Raw genomic sequence first — 12,137 nt, forward strand, 5'->3', positions numbered from 1 at the left:
CCCTCTACGGGGTGTCGCAAACCACACTGTTCAGGCTGTCCTGTCAGTGCTGCGCAGGCACAGGTAGCCGGTTTGTCCTGCTCCACAGTCTCCCGTGCCTCCCAGGCGCTTGGCTGGGATTAAAATCCTGATGTCTTAAAGGATCCCGCTCTATGTGGCCTGGTTCTCCAGAACCATAGCACCACTCCCCTAGTCGACAGTGGGCCTCTGGCTGGCGCCTGCGGGATCTTTTGTCCTGACCCTGTATACCCTCTTCCCACAGTACTCAAGGGAGGGGACTGCTCTCTCCCAGTGTGCCCCCAGATCATTGCAGAACCCCAGGGCCAGCTCCTTTTCCCTCTAGGGGCACGCACACGGCGGGCTCGGGTCCGGACCATGTCGTGCAACCCTGAAAACTCTGATCTTCATTCCTGAGGCTGTAGTTTTCATTCTGTCTGTGGTCCAGAGAGGTTTTTCTCTTGGCCAAACACAATCCCACTCTTCCACGGCCTCTCTTTCTCTTCCTTTTGTTTCTCCATCAAAGGGGCTCCCTTTTCTCCATGCCTACGCCACACGTTTTATCTCTCCCAGTTTTCGAACACCCACCTCTGTCCTGCCAGGCTGTCTCCCGACACCCGGGAAGATGTTTCCGTCACTCTGCAGCCTGGGTTCCTGGAGTTCCAAGTGTTCTGACCTCAATACTGCTGTGTTTGAGGGATGAGAGAAATTCCAATTCTTCTACTTTTCCACCATCTTGACTCTCCTTTGTTCAGTGTATTTGCAGGTGCACACAAGCCGGGGAAGGGGCAGAGAGAGAGAGAGCAAGAAAGGGAGAGAGAATCCCAAGCAGGCTCCACGCTGTTAGCACGGAGCCAGATGCGGGACTCCAACCCACGAACTGTGAGATCGTGACCTGAGCTGAAACCAAGAGTTGTACGCTCAACGACTGAGCCACCCAGGTTCCCCCGAAGAGCATGCGACTCTTGATCTCAGGGTTGTGAGTTCGAGCCCCATGTTGGGTGTAGGGATTACTTAAAAAAAAAAAAAAAAGGTAAACTTAAAAGATGAAAGCCTGGTTGTCCTTGATAGGAATTTGAATTTCAGTGCATTCATTCTTTCGATAAGGATTTAAACTGGACCAATTTGGCCTCATGTCTGTGGCCTCTCTCTATGTTAATGTTTCTAATGATAGAAATTGTTGTCATTAGCGATTTATTGAAAGTCTGAAAATAAAGTCTACTTCATGCCAGAAATCGGTGCTTTCCTACGAGATTTTATTTCATCCTTAAAATAAGCCTGAAAAATAGATCCTACCTCATTTGATAGGTGGGTAGTCAAAGACAGAGGTTATGTAACTTGTCTAGGATCCTCAGTGGCACAGTAGGATTCGACCCATTGGACCGTTAGACTATAAAACCAGCTTTCTGCTATGTCTCTTACTGGGTAAGAATTTTAGTGTTTTCTGTTACTAAATTATTAAGGGTTCAAAAGTTAAAATTTATCATTTCAGAAATAATACTTGGGTATTAGAAGAAGACTAATTTGACCCCTGGGTATTTATCTAATCTGGAAATAATTCACCAACATTATTGAGCCTTCTGAAAGGTTTATGCCTCTGGAATATCCTCCTTTCTTACCACCTCTGATGAAAGAATTCCTGTTGTACTCAGTGAAGGATTTTAATGATGAATTAGCCGTGCAGTATCACACGCTCACATGTTTAGTGAGGATGGGGTAGATAAAAGGACGTCATTGTAGACTGTCGGTGAGGAGGTAATTAGTACAACCTCTTTGGGGGCCACTTGGGCAGTTACTTCCCAATTTAAAACGTGTACCCATTATCCAGCCGCTCCATATCTGACTGAAAGCCCCACTTGTGCGCAGCGATCACACGCACGCACGTCGGTAGGTGGGGGATTGGCTGGTGAGCCCAGACTGTGGCACACTGATACCGTTCAGCTGCTAGAGTTAAGGGAAACGTCTGTGTCCTGATGTGGCAAGCTGCCCACATGTGTCATATGCGAAGAAGGCAAATTGAGAGCCCCATGTGTGTAAGAAGAGAAAGTGTACGCTTACCCCTTTAAAAAGAGTAATTAAACCAAAAGTAGAAATTCTTTGTCAGACCTGTAGTTAAAAAAATAAATAGGTAAAATATAATTTTATGTGTATAGAAAATGTCTGAAAGGTTATGCCTCAGTTTTTTATGATTGCCACGCAGGGAGGTTTTTCCTTTGTACACATTTATTGCCTGAATGTTTTATCAGGAGCAAGTATCACTTTTTGATTGGATGAAGCTGTTAAAATGGACTCACATAAAAGTTTTTCACGCCATACAATTTAGAAAAATCCAGTGAAAAGTCAGAAAAAGAAGTGCACGTATATCAAGTATTGCTGTGAACTGTCCACAGAATTACATTCACCAATGCTTTTCTTCTACCTCAGTATTATTTCTGTAAAATCGTGAGAATTCCAACTTTGGCTTAAGTTCTGGGGCAGGTTAACCTAAAGCGTACGTCTGCTTTTGTCTAGAGTCCCTGCCCTCTTCCTAACCGGGGTCCCCGGGTGGGAGTCTAGGTTTTCAGTGGGGAAGTGGGGTCGGTCTGCCCGAGCGCGCACACTTGGTGTGAAACAGGCACGGACAAGAAGGGTTACCTGTGTCATCTTACATTCTGAAACTTGTTTTTTCCTGAACTGCTCTTTTCTCCAACTTTGTTGTAAGGAATAAACATCATCCCGACCTCCATCTCTGGGCTTGTTCTGGAAAGCGAAAAGACCAAGATCAAGGAATTGCGGGGGTAGAGAAAAAAATGACAGCACAAGACACAGGGAGTGTTGAGGAGAAGAAATACCACGTTCAGAACCACAAAGAACCACCTCGTGTGCCCCTAAAAATGGAAGGAACTTACATAACAAGTGAGCACAGCTACCAAAAGCCACAAAATTTTGGTCAAGACTGCAAATCTCTCGCAGACCCCGGGAGCTCAGACGACGACGATGTTAGTAGTTTTGAAGAAGAACAAGAATTCCGCAGGAAAGATAAAAACCGTTCACAGTATTCAGTGAAAGAAGATGGGATGCCTGACAAGGTAGAACTATCTCATTTGTTTTGGCTTGGAAGATAGGATAGAACGTAGGAAAATTTTCTAAAATCAAACAACTGAATTCCCAGTAAAATTATGCTTATATTTCCAAGTTCACGGGTGCCTGGTCAGGGTGAAAACATCTTTTGCTTCTCTATAAGAAAACACTGGCCATTTGAACATTTAATTATCCCCTAGTTCAGAATTGTAGATGCAGTCAACTTTTGCCCTAACCCAAGTCTCAGTTTTATAAATGCGCTTAGATGCCTCCGAAAACCATGAGCCACAGTTTTTTCCAAATGAAGTTGTCTGTGTGCGAGAATGCGTGCATGCGTGCGGGTGTGTATATGTTAATATAATTTTTCTGCCTCTTTTTGTGTGTTTCAGATAAAAGATGGTGCTCTAACCTTTTTAAAACTATAGCACATTTCATTTGTGTCTGCGTATCAATTCCATTAGGCGATACAGTGGGTTTTTATAGCTCTTTGTACACTGAATATTTGTAAACTTCTTTCCTAGTCACAGGGATTGTCTTAGTGATGCCGTTTCCTCATTTTTCATTGATTTTCAGCTAGTAATGCCACTAAAATAATCCTTTATTTTTCTGGCCTATTTCATCAAGAAATCACGGTAAATAAATTTGGGAAGCTTACATTTCCTGATATTTGTGGCAAATTATTTTGTGAAATTCATATCCCTTTTATGAAATGAATTCTTTCTGGTGAGTCTCAGTTCAGATTTTCTGTGTATGTGTTAAGCAGTTTACACTTTTTTTAAGTTTTTAAAAGATTCTTAACTTTTTCTTGCCTCATTGATTTAATTGCAGCAGTTAATTACAGCCTACAGTTAATTTGACTTTAAACTGGCCTTTGCCAGTTTTCATGATTTTTCCGTCATTGCTTTCTGCCTTCGCTCCACTTATGTCCTTAGTTTGGATTAATCGAAGAAGGGGTCAGTCTAGAATTAGCTGGGCTTTTTAGTTACAGAGTATAATTAGCGACTTCATTTCTTTAGCATGTTTTATTGAGTGACTTCCACCCTGTGTGGCCCTGTGCGAGGCATCGTGGAGAGACATGGAAGGCATTTTTGCTCTTCTAAGGACCAGCAGATAAAATGTAATTATATGCTAGCACTTCCTCTAAGACTGTTCTGTGAGTCAGGTTGGATTTCACTGATCATTGTGGTAATGAGGTGTTTCATGCTGTCTTTCCCGTTATGACATTATATTTCGCCCCATTTTGTTTTTTTTCCAATGGTTCTTTGGAGAAGAATCCGGCTGAAAGGAATACGGTATTTATTTATAATGATAGAAAGAGCACTGACGACTCAGGACACGCACATCTTCAGTGGCAGCTCAATCTCCTTACTCACATAGAGAATGTCCAGAAAGAAGTTGCCAGCAGGATGGACCTAATAGAAAAAGAAGTCGATGGTAATTTTAAGAAAGAACTAAAATACAGTGACTCTAGTATGTAAAGTGTTCGTTGTTGTTACAGAGACATTATGTGAAGTGTTATGTGAATTACCGGGTGGGAACTGTAGATCCTGTCTGTCCCGATGGAGTGTCTTGCTCATTTACATCTCATTTAACACAGATGGCGTTCGGGGTCTTTTAGGCTGAAGACAGTATGACTGGATATTATCTTGGTTTTTTTTTTTAAGTTGGGTATTTATTGGACTTTAAGACACAGAATAGATGAACATATGGGAAGGGAAGCAAAAATAAGATAAAAACAGGGAGGGGGACAAAAAAACATAAGAGACTCTTAAATATGGAGAACAAGCAGAGGGTTACGGGAGGGGTTGTGGGAGGGGGGTGGGCTGAATGGGGAAGGGGCATTAAGGAATCTCCTGAAATCAGTGTTGCGCTATATGCTAAGTTGGATGTAAATTTAAAAAATTAAAAAAAAAATTTTAAAATTTAAAAAATAAAAATAAATAAAAGCTAAAGTTGGATATTTATTAAATACTGCCCATTTGCTGGGTGCAGTATAAAGCACATATGGAATATTTATTAGTTTCATTGAACTGTGATTTTTTTTTTTTTTTTGGAAGTTAGTTTACGGACCTTAAGCATATTTAAAATATGAGGGAAAACACTGTATCTTTGCTATCACTTTGGTCAGTAGGTCAGTAAAATTAACAACAGGAAACTCCTGCAAGCTGGATAGGTAAACCTTAAGTGTGCAGACACATTTTCAAATGGTTTTCTTTTATAGTTTTGTTTTTTATCACACAGGAGCCTGAGGGTATAGACAGGAAAGTTGAGAAAATAGGGTAAGATCACCTAATTCCTAATCCAGTGTTTTGGTTTTTTTTCCTAACGTCATACATAGATTATATTCCCATTTTTAAATTTCACCCCACACTAAATTAGAACTCCTTCTGCTTTGTTTTTCCCTGAGAAAAGAGAAAATGGAAACCATTTCAAAAGCATCTTCCATTGGGTTTAAGCTAGCTTTTTGTTACTGTAATGTTTTGAGTAGATTTCTGAAGGGAAAAAAAATGTGCAATTTGACACTGTCCCTTATTATTAATAAAAAGTGTAGAATAACTAATTGTATTCTGCCTAGACTTCTAACGTGCTTGCATATTTTTAAAAGTAATGATAAAATAGTGGGACTGAAAGGGACACTGAGAAATTGCCACTTCCTTTCCTTTGTTAAGAACTTCCTGATTTAAGAAAAACAATGGTGAGAGTAGCTAAATTTCATTGAAAATGGAGTAGAGAGGATTTAAATCTAAAATAATAGAAAGCTTCAGCAGGCACAGGGAACTGTTACTTCCTGTTCCAGAAGAGAGTAGAAGGAGATGTTCAAAATGAAATTAGTTTACACCTATAAAGGAAAGAATTATCTAAAATAATAACAAAGTCACCAAGAAGGACTAGAACTCTCGTGGGATAGGTGTAACGGATGCTATACCCTTAGACAGGCGTGAGTCTGTTGGCCCTTCCAGAGAAGGGGACGTCATCTCTGTCTCCATCCTCCCCCAGCCTCCCAGTTACACCATTTTGTGACTTCTCCCAGTTGCCGTTTCAATCTGCTTGTTCTGTTCTGTCTCTTAGTTCTGGAAAGCTGGCTGGATTTCACAGGGGAGTTGGAGCCACCGGATCCTCTTGCGAGACTGCCCCAACTTAAGCGCCACATCAAACAGCTCCTAGTCGACATGGGCAAAGTACAGCAGATAGCGACTCTTTGCTCCGTATGACAGCAGTGAAAGCCGAATGAAAAGAACGTGGGTCTCTTCAGGCGATCGTTTTTATTATCCACATGACTGCTACGTGGATAGTTATAAAAAGCTTAGTGTTGTTTGGTCATTTACTGATTTGTGACATCAATAGGATGGCACCTTGGAAAGGAAAATGAAGAACAGCTTTATCAAGGAAGCTGATGTTAAAAAAAAAGCTTATGAGCAAGCTACAAACGATAATGTGATCTATGCCAGGGATCAATGACGTGGAATATAACTTATGCCAAGGAAATCGAGTTGGCAGGAGTTTTGAATAGTTGCTTACACGAAGCTCGAGATACCTGTAGAAAGAAGTATGGTGTGTTTATGTAATTTTTAGTAGAGAGGTCCATGTTACGAAGCAGAATTTGGCCTACAGCACAATTGTAGAGGAAATGGAAATTCCGGAGAGTTCTGTAAGGTTGCTTAGACGAACTGTCTTCTCCACGGTTCGTCCGGCTGCACCGCAGTTTAGAGTATTTAAACTTCTATAGGATCATGAGCTGTTTGTTAGGTGATGAATGTCCTTAATCAGAAAACTGACAGTGGAAGCCTCACTTCCCAGGAAAACAGTTGTGGAATTCTTGCTTCATTATGATTACATATTTAAAAACAAACGCCAAATAATTGGAATTTATTTTGCAGGCAGTAAGCTCATTGTAAACAGAATGGCTCACAGAAGGGTCAGCGTGCCAAATGACGATGACGCTGCTGGGGAGAGAACGTTAAATACCCTGGGAGTTCTACTCCCAACGTCTTACATAGGCCGTCAGCCCGTCAGACACCCGATATCCTACACGGGACACACGTACTCTGTAGAGTTGAATGCGGTATTCAGGCATCGGCGTACAGCTTGATCCTGAGTATGCTTGGTGTTTGCCTTCAGATAAAAATTGTAAATAACCTCAGCTGGGATGAGGAGTGACAAAAATGTCAAAACAATTTGTGGCTGTGGATTTTTTTAACTGCTGGTAGTGGAATACTGGAAACGCTTCATTTCTGAAGATGAATTTTATTTTTAAAAAATACACGCGCACTCAAAATGTTTAGCTTTGGTCACAAATGGACAAATTTCTGAAACCAAAGGCAACTATAAGTTGCTGAGTTAGCTCTTGCTGGAGTTCGGGCCCGGGCCCTCCTGTCTGCCAGTGCCCTTGTGAGTCGTATGCCACCATGCTTTGTGCGCAGGTGTGCGTCCGCGTGTGCTTGTTTGAAACAAACACTCAACGTACATATGTACATAGTCTACACATATTTATATCTACACATATCTAGTTTTATTACTATAGACTATAAGAGTTGGTGGTTAACATGAAATGTTACCTTTTAACAGACTGTTTTTAAAAATTAAAAATGTATGTACAGGTTTTGAAACTTTTTTAAAAAGGGGGAAAAAGACTGTTAAGAGGAGGCTATTTGATGATATAACACTTGAATATTTTATGCCTCATTCTGTTTATCAGTTCTAGCGATCTGTGTAAATGCATTGTAGAACTGATACACAGTAAACTTGAATTTATCTTTGATAAGAATACATGCCACTGTACATTCAGATATTATTTAAATTTGCAAACACACTGTTCTATATGTAAGGTACTGTATGTAAAACTCTTTATTAAAACTATTCCACATATCCTGAAATTTCAGCTTGCCTTTTTGTGGCCTTATATTTTGATGTAAAGACGATTAAAAGAATGTGCAAAACAGTCATTCGAAATTTTTATTGCCTTCTGACATTTTCCAACTTGATAAATGTGCCAAAGACCAACAGACATAACATAAGGTCCTGTGTATTTCACTCGTTCTGCATTCACTTTGTCAGAGGTCTTACTGGGAAATGAAAAGCTTTCGTAGAGGTGATTGGGATACTTGCTTAAATTTGCATATTAAAGTAAAAAAAATAATAATAGTGCCTGTATTCCATGTGTGGAGTAAACTTGCTAATGCCTGTATTTCAAGATTGATAACTATGTCTTTCATTCGTGTTAAAAAAAAAAAAAAAAAAAAAAAAAAAAAAAAAAAAGAATGGCTCTAATCTTCTCTCTGTTGTGGTTAAATTCCGGATATTGAACTTGTGTCTTTTTCTTTTCCCCTCCAGAGTGGAGCGAATAGCATCCTTAACCTATGGATAGTGGAGTTGCCTAGGTTCTTGTCACGTACACAGAAACCCTTTGTGCCTAGTGATACCCGTCTTCTCAGTCCCTGGGAAGGGGCCACAGTTAAATCGACGTGCATTTGTTCTTGGAGAACATTGTAATCGGATCCCTTTACTTGTTAGAAGCCAGCAAACGGGAGGCTTCCCGTTAATACCTAGATTACTCAGTTTTGGCTCTGCTTCTGTGTGTATGAATTGAAAGTCTGAATTTTTTAATTTAGATTTTTAAAGAAAATCTATGGCAGGTCACTTTCATGCACATATTCTTTCAATATAGAGTATATCAGCAATCGGTTGACGTCTTAGCAACGAGTTGGCTGAGCCTTTCCTTGTTTAAGAATATGAATTCGTTTTTGAGAAGTCAGTCCATTGTGAGAGGTTTCAGATGAGTGGATTAAAAAAAATCTATGTATTTAAGTAGAAGCAGTAAACTAGAGAGGGTGTTTCTTGAAAAGATAACTTTGTCCTTGCTGCCCCGACAGAAGAGAAGGAGCACTGGCGGGAGGGATCCTTAGCGTGGTAGTGGCCAGGGGAATCTGCTTCCTCGTACTTGTGTGCGGTCCTTCTGACTTACTTCCTTAAAGGAGCTAGGTTCCTCTCCTCATTGCAGGTAAAGCCCTTTTACCTGATACTCTGTGTTTTCACTGACTTGATTCCTCTCCACGTGCATGCTCTACACGTTTGAAACGAAGCACCCCAGTTCCCCTCCAGTGAGCTGGACCTTCTCCAGCTTCACTCTCGGCTGCGACATGACGTGGAGAGAACCCCCTTTTGAAACCCCGTATCCGTCCCATCCCCGCCTGTGCTGATTTCTTTGCCGTCCCCCTAGTTCTTCAGCACATCTTGCGATGGAGGGGTTACTTCTGGCCCCTGAGATGCTAACCTGGTCTTCATTGTAATTCAGGAAAACGGTCACTGCCAGGCCAGAGGATTAAGACTTCCCGAGTGCCTGCTTCTCTCAGGAAGCCGGTGTTTTACGTTACCTGCAGAACCCGATTTCAGGCTTGTGTCCTCGGGGGGGCAAACAAGAAGGTTCTCGGGACAGGGAAGCTGAAGCGTACAGACACTTAGACACCTGTCCCGGGTAAGGCTTCCGTGGCAGGTCCGAGATGCAAACCCCGTGTTCTTCGAGCCCATGGTCTCTTCCTAGCGGAGGTGGGTTTCAGTTTCCTTCTCTGAAGCCACTGGTGACCATTTCAAACCAAATCCGTTCTGTGTGATCTGCATCTCGAGTTCATTTCAATTCAGCCTCACTTGTAGACTGTGCTTGCTTCCTTCTTAACATTTCCCTCTTCTGGAAGGTTCTCCATTGTTGTGTTTCTACGAACCCCGACAGTTATTCAAGCTTCGATTTCTCTTCCGTATCCGAGGCCTCCGACCTGGAGCCCCCTGCGTTGTGCCTGCCGTGGAGGGGCGGTGTCAGTGAGCAGTGACCTGGCAGTCGTAGGGCAGGCATGAGCTTTGCAATCTGCCACTCGAGTTTTCACTCGGGCAGTTTAGCAGCAGCGATCTCTCTGAGCTTGGCTTTCCTTATCTATAAAATGTGGATAATGCCTAACGACTGTTTTGAGAGTTAAATGAAGCAAATAAGGTACCTAGAAGCTCTTATTAAATGATGGGGTTGCAAATTAAGTGTAGTCACATTTCAGTGTCATCCGTGTTCCAGCCATCAGGTTATGTGGCTGGATATAGAATCAATAAACTCCTAGTCTACAGGCTAATAGAAACATAACAAACCTATTTTTTTCAAAGAGATGGGTGGTACCAGAGAGTGCAAAGAGGCAAAAGAAAGGAAAAATAATTAGATTTGTAGGTGGAGGGGTTTGGGGAAAATAGAATATGTACGTTAAAAAAAATGGTCTGTGGATGTTTTTTGACCTCTGCATAGGAATTGTGAAAAATTACCATCCACTCCCGGTACTTCTGTCTTGGGGTACCCCTAAAAATGGATCTGAAGACCAGACTCAAGTGTACTTACTGTATTTAAGTGATCGGCCAAGGAAGTTGGAGTGAAGAAGCGAGAAGTGGGGGAGTGGGGAGGAAAAAGCCAAGATCTGCACAGCTGAGGGCACTGCTATGGGCAATGGAGCTTTGATTCTGCCATTTAAAACTGTTCATTATAAATGTAAACAGTTGCAGAGGGTGTGATTTCCAATTTGTAAATATTGGCGTATTGAAATCAACATGTTATTTTTAAACGTAATAAATCAATTGTTCTGTAGACCAACATCTATTTTCAAAACAAGCTCTTCCTTGACATTGGGAACTTCTACATGTTTGTATATTCTCTTTTTTGCCTTTCCCGATAGAATGTATCTTCCTTTATACTTACAGGTCTCTATCATTCTTTTGTCCACACACACACACACACACACACACACACACACACACACAAGTATATTACAACAGAAATGTATTTATAGGACTAATATAGGACACTAATACTGCTGAATAGAAAATGGAAAAAATCTACAATTATAGTTCAAGATTTCAACCCTCCTTTAACACTGATTGATAGAACAAGTAGCAAATCAGGACATAGGACACGAACAAATGTGAACAGTCAATTTGATGTAATTGACACAGAACGTTTGACCCAGCAACATGAGAATAGAAATTTCCTTTTCAAGTGCATATGGAATACTCAGAAGGATAGGCAGTATACTAGGCTATAAAACAGGCCTCAATACATTTAAAATAATTGAAATCATAATATGTTCACTGACAACAATGGAATTAAACCGGAAATCAATTTTGGATCTCTGGAAACCACCCCCCCCCCCCCGCTCCCAAATGTTTGGAAATTATCAACATACTTGTAAATCACCATGAGTCAAAGAGAAAAATTACAGGCAAAATTAGAAGATATTTTTAACGGAATGAAAAGTAAAACGACACGCTAACATTTGTGAGTTGCAGCTCAAGCAATATCAGAGGGAAATGTGTAGTTTGAAATGTTTATATTAAAAAGGTAACACGGATTTTAACGAGACCTTTTGTGATCGTTTCACAATATCTACAAATATCAAATCATGTACACCTGAAACTAATATTTGTCAATTGTACCTCAATTTTACACATTAGAAATAGAATGTAGGACAAAATCACCCATCTAAGATTTGAAAACTAGAGAAACAAAACTGAAATAGAAAAGGAAATATGCTGAAATCAATGACCTACGAAATGTGCAAACAATAGTGAAACAGTGTAAACCAAAATGATTCTTTGAGTAAACCAATGAAATTGGTTAACTCCTATGGAGACTGATCAAAAATTAGAATGGAAGAGGGAATGTTACTACGTGTCCAACAATTTTTAAAAAGGGATATTATGCAAAACTGTCAAATGCCAAATTTGACAGCTTATGTGAAATGGAAAAGTTCCTCAAAAGACACAGGCTACCAAAAGTGACTCAAAATGAAATTAAACAAATTGAATTTGTTAATAAAAACGTTTCCTCGAAACTCCAGGTCTGAATGTGAATTCTATGAAACAAGTAAGGAGGAAATCTCAATTTTGCACAAACATGGACAGAAAATAGAGACGAAAGGAGCACTCACTTTTGGAGACCAACTTTGACCTCGTGCCAGACCAGGAAAAGACGCCAACAAGGGGAGGAAATCAGACCAATACGTGGTCTTCTTGAATAGACACAAAAGTCTTCAACAAAATATTAGCAATATGAAGCCTGT

The 12,137-nt window shown here is 40.6% G+C and overlaps 1 protein-coding gene across 15 annotated transcripts in view; it reads left to right on the forward strand.

Annotated features, from left to right (window-relative positions):
- Window positions 1-10,347, forward strand: part of PHF20L1 (PHD finger protein 20 like 1) — an 89,259-nt gene extending 78,912 nt beyond the window's left edge. For 8 of the 15 annotated variants that reach the window (XM_078441599.2, XM_060611359.3, XM_078441609.2 and 5 more), the window contains 3 exons: window positions 2,699-3,065; window positions 4,329-4,527; window positions 6,127-10,347. In XM_078441599.2, coding sequence (XP_078297725.1) covers window positions 2,699-3,065; window positions 4,329-4,527; window positions 6,127-6,269 — 709 coding nt within the window. In that variant the 3' untranslated portion in view covers window positions 6,270-10,347. The remainder of the gene's footprint in view (window positions 1-2,698; window positions 3,066-4,328; window positions 4,528-6,126) is intronic. The other 7 variants (XM_078441603.2, XM_078441604.2, XM_078441605.2 and 4 more) reach the window with 2 other exon arrangements.
- Window positions 10,348-12,137: the final 1,790 nt, after the last annotated feature.

The sequence above is a fragment of the Panthera onca genome, chromosome F2 (assembly GCF_046562875.1).
Source record: "Panthera onca isolate mPanOnc1 chromosome F2, mPanOnc1 haplotype 2, whole genome shotgun sequence".
Classification (NCBI taxonomy): domain Eukaryota; kingdom Metazoa; phylum Chordata; class Mammalia; order Carnivora; family Felidae; genus Panthera; species Panthera onca.